Source organism: Papio anubis, chromosome 4 (assembly GCF_008728515.1).
Source record: "Papio anubis isolate 15944 chromosome 4, Panubis1.0, whole genome shotgun sequence".
Classification (NCBI taxonomy): Eukaryota; Metazoa; Chordata; class Mammalia; order Primates; family Cercopithecidae; genus Papio; species Papio anubis.
The window spans coordinates 100,664,270-100,680,899 of NC_044979.1; the positions used below are offsets into that span (position 1 = coordinate 100,664,270).

Genomic DNA, 16,630 nt, shown 5'->3' on the forward strand with positions numbered 1-16,630 from the left:
GATATGAATGGCCTGATATGTGCTGTCTGCAGCACCTTTGGGAAGTCTTCCTTATCACCCACCCCCACCCCAATTCCATAGACCTTGTGCTTCCCCCCTAATCAGCGCATTCATCATTCTGTTCTTTTTGTCTGTTGCAATTGTGAGTGAAAGTCTCAATACAGTGCCCGTGCAGTGGCTGGCACATAGTGGGTGTTCCACAAATTGACTGAATATTACTGTACTCAGTTCGGCTATGAAGAAGAGACCCAGGCCCTGCCCTGGGAAAGGGGGGCCTCCAGGCTGGTTGGGGAGAACAAGGCATAGCCCAGGCTGGGGTAAGAACCAAAGCAGAGCTCCCTGAGGTTCACAGGCTGTGGGCTGAGATGCTCCATCACCCCACTTTACCCTGGATGGCCCTGAATCTCCGGGCCCAGTCTGAATCAGGCACGCTGATCTCCATTAGCCCACCCCACACAGCTCATGGAATCCTAAAAATACAGTTTTATAAGGTCAGGAATAGGAAGGTACAGGGAAATCATTCCTTCTGCTTGCACACTTCCTAGCTTGAGGACCTTACTTCCTTCCAGGGAGATCTGTTTTAATCATGGATGGGAAGCATGTGCTCCCTGGGCCCACCAGAGCCCTCAGCTGGTGCAGCCAGGGGAATGCAGCTTGGCATCAGGTGCAGGTGCATCTCTCTTGCCTTCTAACCATCCCTCATGGCAAAGCCCTCAGCCTCAGCTTCTGAAAGCTTGTGTGTGTGTGTGTGTGTGTGTGTGTGTGTGTGTGTGTGTATGGGTGGTGGAGGTGGAGCTGGGCCACCACTCAGACACAGACACTCTGAGATGGCTTCTAAGGATGGTTCCAGGATGAGAGGCTTCAGACAAACAATCCAGATAGGGTCTCAGCGTGCTTGACAACTGGGGTCCGGCTAGAGATGTGAGGGGGGTTCTAGGTGGGGCAGTGATTTCTGCCCCCACAGCCTCCTGCAGACCACACGCCTGGCTCCCGTCCCATTGTTCCACAGGGCACAGACAGGCACCTACACACATGCACACACCCAGAACCCACACTGAACGACCCCACCTGGAGGCTGTGTAACTCCAGCAACCTCTGCTGCCCTTTCCCCCAGAGCCTCAAGCCAGTCCGTGACTTGCCAGGAGGAAGGCAGGCACAGGTTGTTCTCCTTGAGAGGTGGTGGGGTGGGGGCTGATTCAGACACCAGTCATCATGGGGGCGCAGGAATAATGCTGCCCACAGCCCCTGACTCAGCCCAGTAGGTCAGTCCTGGGACCTCGGATTAGGGAAGATGCAACACCCGCACCCTCTGGCTTAGCATAACCTACGCCTGCATGTCCTTCCCACAAAATATGCGCTCGCCCCAGCCCTCCTGCCTCCTGCCCTCCTTCTCTCCACTCTGGTAGTAAGGTCTGGTCACTGCACTCACTCTGGGGGATTTGGGACTTAGCATATCCGCCCTCCTGGGACAGGTCCCCCTCCTGGGCAGGGGAACCATTATCTAAACAATGAAGCCCTAATGGGGAACTTCAGGCAACGGGAACCTACAATGAGGGAGGGAGGTTTACACTTAAAGAGGAGGAAGTATTTCCTTCTCCCCTTTTTGGGCTGTCACCGCATGGAGCACGGGAATTGTGGGCAAATCACTGGCTTACTGAGGTTAGACGCTGTATTGGGGGCAGAAGCAGAAGGCGCGCCCCCAACATTGTAAGGGGTCCTTAACGCCAGCGGTCTGCGGTACCACGGCCCTCAGCTGCTTTGTGCCACTGGGTCCGGAATCCTCTTTACTCCCTAAACCGCCTTCCCTGGAGGCCGGTATAGAGCAGGCAGCGAGAGCCGGGGGCACTCACGGGTCGTGTTGTACTTGACGCCGTTGAAGTACTCGGGGCACGGCCTCTCCACGAGGGCTCCGGCAGCGCTGCGGGGCCAGCACGTTCCGATCTGGTCCAAGGTCGTGTTGCAGTAGGAGTAGGGACCTGGCGGCGCGAGAGAGCGCAGTAGGGCTCAGAGGGGCGCCCCAAGGGACGCCGGGCTCTCGGAGCGCGGGGTCAGGGGCGCACTAAGCGCGCAAGAGAAGGAGCCCGGGCAGCCTCCGACCTCTCGCCTCCCGCCTACCCTCGGGGTCCAGGGGTGGCCCCCAGCCGTCCAAGAGCAGCTCTTCGGCCAGCGCCAGGCTGCAGTTAACCTCCAGCAGGCTGTGAAGCAGTGCCGCGTCCATCGCGCCCCGCAGCCGCGCGCGGAGAGGGAGTGGGAGTGCGCGCTCGGCGTGGCTGCGAGGGAGTGGCCGCGAGAGTGAGCGGCCGAGAGGGCGCGGGGACCTGGCCCCCGCCAGCCCAGCTCCGGTCTCCCGGGCAGCCTCTGGGCGCCGCCTCCGGTCGCCCAGAGCTGTCAAGTGGGGACCTTCCCGGAGAGGAGCTGCGGAGCGCACCGAGCTGCGGGTACAGCCGCTCCGCCGCGGCCAATGGCGGCGCCGGGGGGCGGGGCCGGGCGGCTCCTCTCGGAGGGGCTCGGACTCCAGCCCCCGGGCCCCCTACCCTGCCCAGAGTACGGCTTCTCAGTTCCCGGCTGTCTTCCACTCGCGGCGTCCAGAGGAGGGCTGTGGGCTGGAGAGCGTGGGCCTGGGGTGACGGAATGCCCCGTGCGGGGATCGCAGGCCCCAGAGCTGCAGGGGGCAGCAAAGCGCTCCCACCTGCCCCCCTGCCGGAGGAGAACACTGCAGCTCTCCTAACCGAGAGACAGCCGCGACCCAAAGTTCGAAAGCTCTCCGCCTGAGCTTCTCCTCCGTGAGAGAGGACACTGGAGGGAGGCAGGGACCGAGAGCCCATGGGCAGATCTGCACCCTCTAAAAGCCTCTATAGCCTCCTGGAAGGAAATGGATTGGGGAGGCCTGGAGGGAAACAGGGAGACACCCAAGAGTCTAATGAGATCAAGTGGCCTGAGTGGGTTGAAGACCTTGGATCAGGCCGTGGAAGCTGGAATGGAGAGAGATTTCCGAGGGGCAGCCAGACCTGGTGAGGAGGAACTGGAGTGGGTGGCTGGTTTTAAGCAGGAGCCCGGAAGCAGGGATAACATCGGGTCTCCCGCTTGAGTGACCGGGTGGCCATTTAATCAGATGGAGTAAGTCTAGGGGAGAAATTGGCTGAAATTATCTGGAAGGCTTTATACACTCAGGTGTTGGTGCCCTGGGCACCAGAAAGAAAGTGAGAATGTGTCTCTCTTCCTCCAGGCTTGGGCAGGGCCTCACCTGACCCTGGTTTCCACACCAGGAACGGGCAGGGGCCGGGAGAATTAGGCCCCACAGCAGGTGTGGAGGAGCTGGAAACTTTCCCAGGGAACTTGCTCACGTCCCCCAACCCCAGACTGCCTCCTTGGGGTTCTGCTGTGGCTGCACCCTCAGAGTGCCCAGGGCAGGCCTGCTGTGTCTGCCTGCTGAGTGGGGCATCTGGCTGGGGCAGCAGGGCCTGGAGTAAGGCATGCTTCCACTCAGGCTGCGTTTTGGTCCAGCTTTTGACTCTGCTCTCTCTGCCATGGTACCCCAGGCAGGACTCTTGCCCTCTCTTCTGGGGCTTTCTCCATCAGTGAAATCTTCCCCGAGGCCCCTCTCAGCTCTGAGACTCTCTGGTTCTGAGTTATGAGATGGAGAGACTGGGGAATACATACATGTGTGTTGTGTGTTTCTATCTTTAGAGGGCAGGGAGAGCTGGAACCCAGTCTCAGGAATGAGTCCTGTTCCCCTGCCATGCTCTACATAAACCTAAGCTGCTAGGAGAGGCTGAATCCACCATAAACTAGCACCATGCCCTGGGCAAAGAGAGGTGAAGTGGCAGGCAGGCTGCTTTTGTGTGCTCTGCTCTCACCAGCCTCCATATTAATGGTTCTGTCACTGCCCAGGCAGAGCGAGCGAGGCCACACTAAGACCAGGGCTGAGCCCTGGAATCTCTCCAGGGCCTGCTGACTGGCAGGTACAAGGTGCTGAGCAGTCAGCCAGGTCTATCCTCTGCCTCCTGAATGGACAGTGAGAGCTCATGCTCAGCTCTGGGCAGCTGCAGAGGTAGAATTTCCTTGGTCTTCATATTATCCAGTGCCAGGAGCAGGGGAGAACCTCGGCAGAGTCCTACCCTCCATTCCTAGACTGAGCCCTGTTACCCAGGATCCCACACAGGCCAGAGTATGGCTGGCCAGGTGAGCCCATGTATTCACAGGGAAATAGTGTCCCTCATATACAGGGGACTGCCCTTTACACAGCACAGTGCAGCACAGAGGAAGGGAGAAATCCTAAGCCAAGCTTAAGTTGTTAACCTTGTTTGTTACTGGAGCCACTGCCTGGGTGGTGCCTAAAGTGCACCACCTCCTGAGATGCAGCTATGTCCACAGGTGGTGTGCTCCCAATGACCAGAGGCCAGGGACTTCTCATCTCATGTGGATTTCTGCAGAACGGAGGGTTGGCCTGGGTGAATTGGATCGCTCTTAACTGGGAAAGCTCATAACAGATGGTTGGCCTGGGTGAACGGGATCGCTCTTAACTGGGAGATCTCACATACCAAAGATTCCTCTGGGAAGTAACCATTTCAGCGGCAGAGTCAAAGGCTGTTCTGCATCCTGAATGAGCAGTTGGGGTCTGAGCACAGACCCACAGACCCAAGGTCCCCTGGATGTGGGGCCATTACTTCATGGATATTATTATAGGCACAGTTGTCATTCTAGATGTGACACAGGAAAAACTAGAAAAGGTAGCAGTTTGGGAACAAATTGATTTTACAGCTCACTTTAGTGTCTGCAAATAGGTAAATGAGGAGGAAATTGGGAAAAGCCCCAAACTTCCCTCAATTTTACTAAATCCAAGTACAAACAAACAAAGACAGGGGCCTTTTTGCTAACTAAAGAAGCAGAGGTAGATTAGAGGCTTTGGGATAGTGATGGGTTCCCCGGGCTGCAGGCCAGCCCCATCCCAGCTGGAGGCCAGGCATTAGGGGATAAGTATTTGGAACAGTTTGTGTCTCCCCAGGCTACTGGGGACATGTTGGCAAATAGGTTCAGGGAAGTGTGACAGGTGCTCGGGAAGACCCTTGTGTACCATAAGCAACAGGGTAAGGCAGGTGCCTCTGGTGCCCTGTATCCCATCCCATGACCCACCTCTGATGTCAGTTGTAGCAGCAGTGGACAGTTCCAGGCCAGCTCAGACACACTTGCAAAGCCTACTACGTGGCGTCAAACAGGCATGTAGGCACAACAGAATCGCACACAGAACCACAGTTATGCATCTTCACCATAAACACACATTCTCTCTCTCATTCATCCCCTACCACTCAAATGTCAGCTGGAAAACAGGATTTAAAGGCACAGGATGCATCTTTGCTTCTCTAAGGGACTGTCCTTGATTAGACTGCATAGACAGGGAGTCTATTCAGGCACAGCTGGAAGAGTCGTGGTGTTTCCTGGGAATTACGATGGGGTTGCTGAGGGCGCAGAGGTTCCAGAGGGGCCTGAAGGTGCCTCACTCTTGCCCTGTAGCACTGGAGACAGGGGTCCCAGGCCAGGCACCCCCTCCTCACCCTATCCTACTCCACTGCAGGACAGAGGAAGTGGCCTGGTGTCTTCATGTCAAACCATGGGACTAAGCTGTGGGGACAGAAAGGACCCTCAGTGACATCCAGTCCCACATTCTTGTTTTACAAATGGACAATAGGATTCCCAGACAAGGAAAAGAGGTTTCCCTCCCCTGCTTCTCCCAGGCCATCCTCATCTCTGCAGCAGCCCAAATGGGCTCCCTGTCTCCTCATGGCAGATGAAACGATGTTTTATAATTATGATCCTGTCACTCTGCCTCATAGGAGTGCCCCCACCCCGTTGCCCTTGAGATGGAGACCACCTCTTTGGTATTGCAAAGAAGGTCCTTCATGATCATCTATCCCTCATCCTCACCCTCCTGCTCGATTTGAAAGGCCCTCCAGAACAATGTGTCATTCCTGGGAACCATCTTTGGTATTGCAAAGAAGGTTCTTCATGATCATTGTTCCCCATCCTCACCCTCCTACTTCATTTGAAAGACCCTCCAGAACAATATGTCACTACCAGGAACCATTCGCTATCTGTTCCTTGTTTGTGTTCTTGTACTGGAAATGGCCTTACAGCTCCACACTCATCCTTCAGACATGCAGCTCTTTGGTGACCCCATCTGCTGGGTGCTGGGCCTATGTCACATCCAGGTTGCTTTTTGTTCATTATCTCATCTACCAGTCCATGCCTCCCCAAGGGCAGGGCTGGTCCTGTTCACTAACCCATCCGCAGCACCCATTGGAATGCTCTAGGCTTCAGCCCAGTGAATCACTAAGAAAGAACAGATACCTTGGCAGAAGAGCTGAGGAAAGCCCAGGACCCTGTCTTCAGGCCACGGCTCTCTTCCCATTTGACCAACCCTTGTATATGTGTGTGTGTTGCATTGAGGACTTATTTCAAGGTATCTTTGAATCCATTCGGATTCTTGGCCAAGTGCAGTGGCTCACACTTATAATCTCAGCACTTGGGGAAGCCAAGGAAGGCAGATTGCTTGAGTCCAGGAATTCAAGACCAGCCTGGGCAACACAGTGAGACCCCCATCTCTACAAAAAATAATAAATAAATAAATAGTCCATTTGGATTTTTATATTGTCTATGGATGGGATAAATAATATGCCTCATAATATATGCCCTAATATTTTTCAAATGTATGTAGATGCCTCTGTGATGAATAAAATAGAAATAATCTATTTAAAGCCTGCCTGAAGTCATAATCGCTCTTGTGATTATGCATGTGTTTCCTTTTTCAGGGGCATACAATTGAATTGATCATAGTTTCATGACCCTTTGTCATTATTAGCCCGTGCATTAGCCCATGCATGGCTTAACTTTATTTTTTAGTCTTTATTTTATTTAATCTTTTTATTGTATGTAGTAGACAATATAATAAACCTACCACCCAATTGGAAACTACATCATTACTAGTCACTTATGTATTTATTTCTATTCTCCTTCCCCAGAGGAAACATTCCCTTGACTATTGCATTTGTCATTCTCTGGCTCATATTTTTTTTTTTCCAGTTTTCTCACGGGTATGTACATCTAAAAGACATAGTGTTTGGTTTTACTTGGTTTTGAACTCTGTGTTAGTCATGATACATTTCCTCAAAGAGTGGACACTGAAAAGAAGGTCATTATCATGTGGGGACTTGAGAAATGATTCCTGAAGCTCGAGGGGCTCCCTAACAGCCTCTACATCCACCATCCAGTCATGGTTCATATGGGGTAATGCATCCCCAGAGTGGCTGCTAGGCAGCGTCACCAGCGATGAAGTGGTTGAATATTTAATGACATGGGGAAATGTTCACTCTGAGTTATAAGAGGAAAAAGCAGGTGATGAAACTATGGACACACTATTATCCCATTTGAAAAAAAAAAAAGAAAAAGAAAATAAAGAAAACAGTTGAACATGAGGCTCTATGGATGCATAAATTCTTGAGGGATATGAGGCATTATAAAAATTCCTGGGTTGCGGAAGAACAAGTACTTATTGGCTTCTTCTTAGAGTTACATTTTTTTGTGCCCAATTTTATAGAAATCATGTGGATCCCTTTTGCAAATGGATGAATGCTATTAGAAGCTGAACAGGCAAGGCTGTATGTTTGGAGAAGCTGGGACCTTATCCACTGCACTCAGAGGGGGGACCATCCCCCAGGGGAGACAGGGAAGGGTCTGTGCCACCTGCTGGAGGGAGGGCAGGGGAAGGCAGGGAGAAGGCTATGGGTCTGCTGACAAACCCGCGCTGCCTCTGAGGGTGAGAGAAGGCTGGGCCTTCCTGAAGGGAGGGGCCTCCATGTCCTGTCTGATGCTGGCATGGCCTGTGCTGGGTGTCCATGTGGGCTCTCATTCAGCCTTCACTGGGAGCCTCTGAGGTGGACTTAGACCCATTGCTAAATAGATGAGGAAACTAGCTTCAGATGGTGTTACAGGCTGAACTGTGTTGCTCCAAAATTCATATGTTGAAGTCCTAACTCCCAATACCTCAGAATGTGGCCTTGTTTGGATTTAGGGTCTTCGATGAGGTGATTAAAGTAAAGTAAGGTAAGTGGGCTTTAATCCGATAGTACTGGTGTTCTTAGAAGAAGAGGAGATTGGGACACAGACATGCAGAGGAGACAGCATGTGAAGACAGAGGGAGAAGAAGACCGTCTGCAAGCCAAGGGGAGAGGCCTCGGGAGGAACTAGCCCTGCCCACAGCTTGATCTTGGTCTTCCAGTCTCCAGAATGGTGAGGAAATCAGCTTCTGCTCAAGACCCCAGTCTGCGGTGCTTTGTTCCAGTGACCCCAGGACACTAGGACACTAACACAGATGAGTTAGGTGAGTTTCCAGGGTCTGGGCGAGGCCGCTGGGTGGAAGAGCTAGGATCCAGACTTAGGTCTACCTGATCCCAACACCTGAGCTCTTGACCACCCCAGTGGAAGGAGAACAGGCAGCAAGACTTTCTCTTTGATGCCTGGCTTGGGCAGCGCCTGGAGGCTGGGTCTGGGTGCTGGCCAGTACCCTTGTCTCCTCGTGCCCTGGCGGTGGCCCCAGGCCCGAGCGAGGGTCACCCCCACTCCCATCCTGTGGATGCAGACCTGGGAAGGCCAGGATACAGGGTGGGACACTGGAGACATCTCTCTGGAACCCAGCAGAATCCAGCAGTGGCTGGCCCTGACCCTGTGAATCAGCCACTGGAAACCTCTGAGGGGCCAGAACTCAGGGCCGGGCTGCTGCTTTGCAAGTCCTTACCAGGAAGTGACACCTGTAGCCACGGCAACCAGAGAATGTTTAGCACCTTCTGCCAGTCTCCCCGGAGTTGGAAAGCAGAGGGGTCATCCCCTCCTTGAACTCCTGAATGCCAGCCAACTGACTTACCTCGAGGGAGCTGGGAATGGGGAGGGGCCTCCCAGTCAAGCCCTTCATTATCAGGGGCAGGCCTGAGCCTAGAATGGGGAAGGTGCCTGCCTAAGAGCCCCCAGCCAGGCAGAAATCAAGCCAGGACTGGAAGCCAGCACCCCACCCACTACCCGGCTGAGCCTGGGCTAGCCTCAGGAAAGCCTCTTCCTCCCCTAGGGTCCACCCACATCTCCGGAAGCTGCTGGAGGGTGGTGGCGGAGGGTGCCTACCTGAGAGGTTGGTGAGGCTCATGATGGTGTGGCAGTACTGCTCCAGAAGTGCCCACAGGCTCTGGCTCTGCCCAGCTGCCTAGGGGAGAGCAGGGATGAGGGTCAGAGATCAGGCCCAGGCTAGCCATTGACAGTGCCTGTCTGCCCCCATCCTATCCTATCACTCATCCCTTACTCCTGTTAGTACAGAGAGGGAGAACGACGAGGAGGGAGATGCCCACGGCCACATGGAGCAGCAGCAGCCTGGCCTGGGTTAGACCCAAGAAAGTCCTCAGAAGTGGCCCAGTGCAGCATTGTCTCCTGGGCAAGGGTCTGCTCTGTCCATCCCTCAGCTCCCAAGGCTGTCTCCTCCTCAGGCTGGGATGTGTCCCTGTGATGGGGCTCATGTCCTTCTGTCAGCAAAGCCAGGTGAGGGGTGGGTTCCATTAGTTGTTCATTCAACTGACAAATATTTGCAGAACACCTACTGTGTGTCAGGCCCTGGCTGGGGGAACTTGATGGGTGTCCTTCAGGTAGTCCCAGGCCAGGTAGGGATCCTCTAGACTTAGAAAGTGCAGAAGGAAGAGGAGGCAAATGCATGATTTAACTTTGTTTCCCTGTCACACAGGTAAGCAGGTACTTGCAACAAACAGCATTAGGTTAATACATGAGAGAGGTGCCTAACTTGGATTCAGGAAGACAGGGAAGGCTTACTGAAAGAGGTAGCATTTTGGGGCAACCAGAAAGATGAGTAGGGACAAAAGAAGGGACCATAGGGCCAGCTTAGGCACTCACTAGGGAAGAGATGTGATTGTTGCAATAATGGCAATTCCATCCAAAACACAGAGAAGCACCCAGGATCCCATCTTCTAAAAAATAATCAGAATGGGTGCTGGATGTGCATGGATAAAGTAGATGTGGGCATGTGCACCCGTGAAGGGACCATCTTCCGGTGGGAAAGATGGATAGGATGTACAGCTTTACAGCATGTATGATTTACTGAGGAGGGCAGGGGTAGTATCACAGAAGAGGTCATGCTAATGTGGGTTTTGAAGGGTGAGTAGGAGCTTGCCAAGCTGATCAGGCCAGGAAGGGCATTCTAGGTAGAGAGCACAGCATGTGCAAAGGCAGAGAGGTTGGAAAATGCATGCTGTATGACTGAACGAGAGCAATGCACTCTAAAATTCTAACCCTTGGCCCTATTCCTCCCAAGACCACTCCTTTCTCGCTCTGTGGTCAGCGTGTGTGTGTGTGCATGCACACGTGTGTGTGACTTTTGTGCCCCTCCCAACCCTGACATTCCTGATTCTGGGATTCTAGAAGGCACTGCTCCATCAGTGGGCAGCCCCTTCTCTTCCTGCGGCCTGTCAGATGTGCTTCTCCTGGCAGCTGGGTCAATGTTTGCCCCAGGATGTCCCCAGGGGCCAGAGCCCAAAAGCCCTCAAACATCACGTTCTCCACACTGGGCTCAGTCCGTTTCCTGTGCTGGGCCTGGAAGCTGCACGCTCAGCCTCACCACGTCAGCCTGGAGCTTCTAATGAATGATCCCACCTGCGCAGACAGGAGAGTGCTGCCCCCTGCACCCCTCCCGGAAGCCTAGGGTGAGGCAGACACCATTTAGAGGCACTCACTGCACCTGTGTTCCACTAAACTCCCACCCACGATGTGAAGTACTGAGGGAAATGCACAGGAGCAGGCGTGTGTGTTGTGTGTGTGTCTTGGCACTGTGGGGGCCTCCTGAGCTGTCAGCCAGGAGTTCTGGCCTCTTGGCCTGCAGGACAAACCCTGGGGGCCATGGTCTTGCTGTCTGCATATCAAAAGAGCTGCTGAGAGTTCCTCAGCTCCAGCTTCTCTGGCATCAGGAAGACCTTGCTGACCCACTGCCAGGGGTCGGGGGCGTGGGGAAGGAAGGGAACCCTCCAGACACTGATACCTTCCAGGAAGAATTCTCAGGCTCTGCTTTTGGTTGGGTCTGGGGAGAGTGAGGGTTCTAGGCCTGACCCATCACCCTCTTTACGGCCCCCATCCTCCTTGTTTGAGAACCCTCCCTGGGAGGGTTCCCAGTGAATCCCAGCCTCTGGAGGTCAGGGTATGGGCAACCTAGAAGCATGCAGTGTCCATGGTGCGCCCTTAGGCAGACACAGCCATTCCATCTCAGATGTTAGTGCCTTCTCTCAAAGTCCCTGAGCTGTGACATTTGTAGCCCCATCACTGAGGTGATGTCCTGTTTGACTTTACTGGGGGTTCTGACGCCTGCTTTGAACCCATGATGGGGTCAGGGCATCCTCTCCCAGGACTCAGGCAATGTGGGGTTGTCCTTGCCTTGGATTCTGTGGTCTCAGGCTGTGGCCATCTTCTGGCTGAGCAAGCACTTTGTGGGGAGTGGGCACAGGGTTACCATATTCTGCAACTGATGCTTGCTCTTTGGGTCTGAGCAAAATTTAGGGCAGGCATATCAGAAGTAATTTTTGGAATAACCCCAGATCCTGGCTTCATCTCCTATAACTTCTCTGCTGGCCCCAAAAGCTGGCACAGCCAAAGATACTCATTCTCTTCAAGGGGCTTGTTTGGGTGGATTTGACTCAGTCCCAAGTTGTAATATACCCTGCAGGTGTCAAGTCTGGGCAGAGCCCCTGGTGGTGGTGGTGATGGGTGGGCAGGGAGGAGGAGGAAAGGGAGGCTGCTGTCCTCAGACAACACATGGTCCAGGAAAGTCAGGGACAGACACATCTTGGATAATCCCATTCCAAGAACTTGAGAAGAGCTCTCAGAGCGCGTAGAGTGCACACATCCCTGTGTGCAGAGTTCTGGGGATGCTGGGCTTAGCTGTGTGGCCTTGGCAAGCCACTTAAGTTCTCTAAGCCTTGATCTCCTCATCTTTAAAATGGGGATGGTACAAATCCTATAGGATTTTGTGTGCATTCAACAAATTACTGTAGGTCAAGAGCCTGGCACGTAGACTGCACATGCTGAATGGCGACTCTTGGCGAGGACTTTAGGAGGGGGGCTAGTTCGAGAGCTCAGTGATGGGAGGTCGAGTCCCCTCGTGGGGACTCCCAAGGCCCAGCTCAAGCTCTTCCTGCCCAGAAAAGCTTCCTGGAAATCTTGTGCCCCTCTTCCCCAGCTCTCCAGTCAGTGTGGGACTCCGTTTGCCCTCAGCAGCCTTCCCTCGGACAATGGGCCCCTGAAGGCACACCCTCCACCTCCCACGCTGAGCTCACTCCTCAGCAGCGCTCAGTGAATGCTCATTGAGGAAACCGAAGGCCCTTAGGAGAACTGGGCACTGGAGCAGAATCTAAAAGGATGGAAGGACTTGGGCCATAAGTAGGGCAGGCAGCAAGAAGAGGAGAAAGTGACACAGGCAGAAGCTGAGAGAGCAAAGCCTCAGAGGCAGGCAAGTCCAGGGCCCACACAGAAAACTGCAGAATCTGGTTTGGGGGTGCCAAGAAAAGGAGAGGGGAGACAGGCAGGAAGAGGAGGCTTCTTTCATGCAAAGTCAGCACTGACTCTAGCGCTAGACCTGCCTGTAAATGCCCTACAGAAGACAGCGGATTTCATCCTCACAGCAGTCTCTGAGGTAGCTGCAAATAACCCCATTTCACAGATGAGGCTGCTGAGGCCCAGGGAAGCAAAGTCACCTGCCAAAGGTCCCACTTCAGGTAAGGGGCAGAGGCAGGATTCAAGCCCAGACAGTCGGCAGGTTGTGGCTTGGTCAGGTACCCATGGGAAGAGCTGGTCCTGGGTGAGGAAGTGAAGACCTGTGGGTCACAGATGCTGAGAGGACCCCAGCCCCAGAACAGAGTTGCTGTGGGGCTCAGGAGGCCGCTCCAGTGAGAAGCCCCTCTCTTGCCACAGAGGAGCAGAGGCCTTGGAGGCAGAGAGCTGGGTCACGGGAGGCAGACCCAGCCAGTGGGCAGGACCTTGCACAAGAGAGATGAGGAATTATAAATATTAGGTCTTAGCCCCGGTTCCTGACACAGAATCCCTAAAGCCTTTGGAATTTCCTAGGTGACAGGAGTGTCGTTTGTTCTAATGAGGTGACTCTTGGTGGGCTACCAAATGGAGCTGGTTACCGAGAGACCACGCCATGGTTAGAAGGTTGGAGCTTTCAGCACCCTCCTACGCCTTGAGGAAGGGAGAGGGGCTGGAGATTGGGTTAATATGCCTCGGTAATGGAGCCTCTATGAAACCCCTCAAAGGTGGGATTGGGGGCTTCTGGTTGGTGACCACTTGGTGGTGCTGGGAGGGTGGCATCCAGGGAGGGCATGGTGCTCCGTGCCCTCCCCACAGCTTGCCCTGTGTGCCTCTCCACCTGGCTCTTCAGCTGTATCCTTTGTGATAGACTTTAAAATAAACCGGAAATAGAAATGTTTCCTTGAGTTTTGCAAAATGTTATAGCACATTATTGAACCCAAAGAGAGGGTCATGAGAACTCTTGATTTACATAGCCTGTCCGTCGAGAGAATGGGAAGCCCTGTCTTGTGATTGGCATCTGAATTGCGGGCAGTCTTGTGGGACTGAGCCTTTACCTGTGGGGGCTGATGCTGACTCCAGGAAGATAGCATCAGAATTGAATTGAATTGGAGGACACCCAGTTGAGGTCCCCAGAGAAGTGCAGAATTGCTTGGGGCAGAAAATCCACACTTTTGGTGTCAGAGGTGTGTAAGAGTGTAGAGAAGAAATAGACTGTTTTCCTGTTTCCATGATTCTCTCTTCTGAGGGAAGCATCTTGGGCATGTGTGCTAATTAGCTCTTGGCTGTCCTAGGACAGAGAGCTCCCCACCATCCACACCCCAGCCCGTGAGACTGACTGTATGCTGTGGGAGCCCAGGGTCCACATCTGTGTCCCCAGTCCCTAGTTCAGAGCCCGGCACATAGCAGGTGCTAAATAAATGTTTGTCGACTGACTAACTGCTTGCATGGATTAATGAAACCATGGCCCCCTCAGCCAGGTAGAGCTACATCCCCACCCCTAATTTTGGGAGCCCAGGTTCTGGGCTTTTCTTGCTTGCTATATTTCCTTCTCTCTGAACTTTACTGTGAGCCTAGCCTGTGTGAGGGCTCAGGTCCTGGTTCCCGCCTCTCAGTGCCTGGCATGGGAGGCCCTCACCTTAGAAGAGGCAAAGGAGAGGCCCTGGCTGGGGAAGGACGCAGGAGTGAGAGCCAATACTCCAGCTGCTCTTCTTCCACCTTGGATCCTATCCAAACAGAACCTGTGCCCGGGGCCTAGTCAGGCCTCAAAGGTGTCGCCTCCCTGGAGCCTGGGGGTCTGGCCCAGTCTAGTGTTCCCTCCAGGACCTGGCGACAAAGCTTCTGTCTATATTTAGCCCTTGGCCTAAGCTGGGGAGATTTACAGGACCACACATTCTGGGCCCAGGCTGCCAGGGACCAGAGGGGAATGGGGTAAGCTCCCTCCCTCTGCTTCCCAAGGTCAGAGAAGGACTTAGCTGGGAGGGGCAGGATTCCATCCCATGTTTGCTTTCATTCAGTGGATTTCATTGAGACTGAGCTCAGGCCCTGCCCCTGAGGGAGCACAGAGTTAGAGGAAAGAGCAAGAGGAGAGGAAGAGAAGAAGGAGGAGGCTTGGAGGGGAAGACTGGAAAAGAGGGAAGGAAGAGTGCAGAGGAGGAGGGAGAGGGAAGGGAGGAAAGGAGGAAGGAGGAGCGGGGAGGAGAGGGGATGATGATGATGAGGAGAGAAGAAGGGGTTGGAAAAGGGAGAGGGGGAGAATGAGGAGGAGAGAAAGAAGGAAGGGGAGGAAGAGGAATATGGGGGAAGGAGGTGGAGGAGACTGGGAAGAGAAAGGGGAGGAGGTGGGGGAGGAAGGAAGGATGCACGAACAGGGAGGAGGGGGAAGAAGGGAGGAAGGTGGCCATGAACAAGGAGGGGGAGGAGGAGGCAGTCAGGCCCTGCATAGACATAGGGGGCAGTAATGGGAGCTGAGACTGGCTGAGGGGAGGGTGAGGGGTGGGGAGTCAGATGAGGGAAGTGGGTCATTATTTCCTGGCGTGTCCAGGCAGATTCCTTGGAAGAGGAGACTTTAGATACTCAGTTCTAACTTGCAGGGTGTTGGATGTTGAGTGAGGACCCCCACCCCCACCCCAGGCAGCTCCCAGGGGCTTTCTCGTCTCTGAGTCTGTGCTCAGCCTAGTTCGTCTTCCTACATTCCTAGTTCCCCTCCAGCTCCCCCGAGAGGCTTTAGGCCTCTCCTCATTCTGCTGTTCTCTCTTCTCTCTAAATGCCCGTGAATGCCTCTCCCCTCAGCCCTGCTTGCCTCCCCTGTGCCGAGCCCTGGGCCCTGAACACTGATGGGGAAGGAGGGGGACGGGGATGGGAGGGAGAGGTGACTTGGCCCAACATAGGGGCAGGAACTGGCCAGCAAGAGGTCCTGTAACAGACCACTTGGCCTAAAGTTATCCCTTAATTATCAACACATCTAATGTCCAGTTTGCCTAAAAGTCACATCTCTTCTGATTTGTTTTGGCATCTGTCTGAATGTCCTAAAAATAATTCGACATTAAAATTAAATAACGTTAAAATTAAACTTTTGTTAAAGGAAGGGAATCTGGAGTCAGGCTGTGGGTTGGAATCCTGGCCCTGCCACGTACCAGCTGAGCGGCCCTGGGCACATGAGCTCACCTTACTTCCTCATCTGTAAAATGGGGATAGGATGGTTTTAACTCGTGGGGTTGATGTGAAACTAAACATAGGTGAGGTGAGTCAGTGCCCATGATAGGCCCTGTAGGGCTGCTAGGTAAAATAAAATAAGCTTATTGAATCATCTGTTCCCCACGGGTTTGCAATCATTAAAAATTAGCATTTTGAGAAAGACAAACATCGCATGTTATCGCTTATTTGTGGGATTTAAAATTCAAAACAATTGAATTCATGGATATAGAGAGTAGAAGAATGGTTACCAGAGGCTGGGAAGGGTGTTAGGGGATGGGCTAACAGGTACCAAAAAAAAAAAAAGACTGAATAAGATGTAGTATTTCACAGTACAACAGGGTGACTGTACTCAATACTTTAACTGTACATTTAAAAATAACTAAAAGTACAATTGGATTATCTGTAACACAAAGGATAAATTCTTGAGGGGATGGATGCCCCGTTTTACATGATGTGTTTTTTACACATTGTATGCCTGTGTAAAAATATCTCATGTACCCCATAAATATATACACCTACTATGTACCCACAAAAATTAAAAATAAAAATTAAGGCCAGGCATGGTGGCTCACGCCTGTAATCTCAGCACTTTGGGAGGCTGAGGTGAGTGGATCACGAGGTCAGGAGATCAAGACCATCCTGGCCAACATGGTGAAACCCCATCTCTACCAAAAGTACAAAAAAAAATTAGCTGGGTGTGGTGGTGGGTGCCTGTAGTCCTAGCTACTCAGGAGGCTGAGGCAGGAGAATCGCTTGAACCCAGGAGGCAGAGGTTGCAGTGAGCCGAGATTGTGCCACTGCACTCCAGCCTGGGCAA

The 16,630-nt window shown here is 53.3% G+C and overlaps 1 protein-coding gene across 3 annotated transcripts in view; it reads right to left on the reverse strand.

Moving 5' to 3' along the window:
* The window catches only part of CRHR2 (corticotropin releasing hormone receptor 2), a 38,769-nt gene extending 28,472 nt beyond the window's left edge, over nt 1–10,297 (reverse strand). For 2 of the 3 annotated variants that reach the window (XM_021935925.2, XM_021935926.2), the window contains exons 1-2: nt 2,116–2,457; nt 1,851–1,976 (exon numbers count right to left, since the gene is read on the reverse strand). In XM_021935925.2, the coding sequence (XP_021791617.1) occupies nt 1,851–1,976; nt 2,116–2,218 (229 nt within the window). In that variant the 5' untranslated portion in view covers nt 2,219–2,457. Of the gene's footprint in view, nt 1–1,850; nt 1,977–2,115; nt 2,458–6,345 lie in introns of those variants that run through there. The other variant, XM_031665340.1, reaches the window with a different exon arrangement.
* Nucleotides 10,298–16,630: the final 6,333 nt, after the last annotated feature.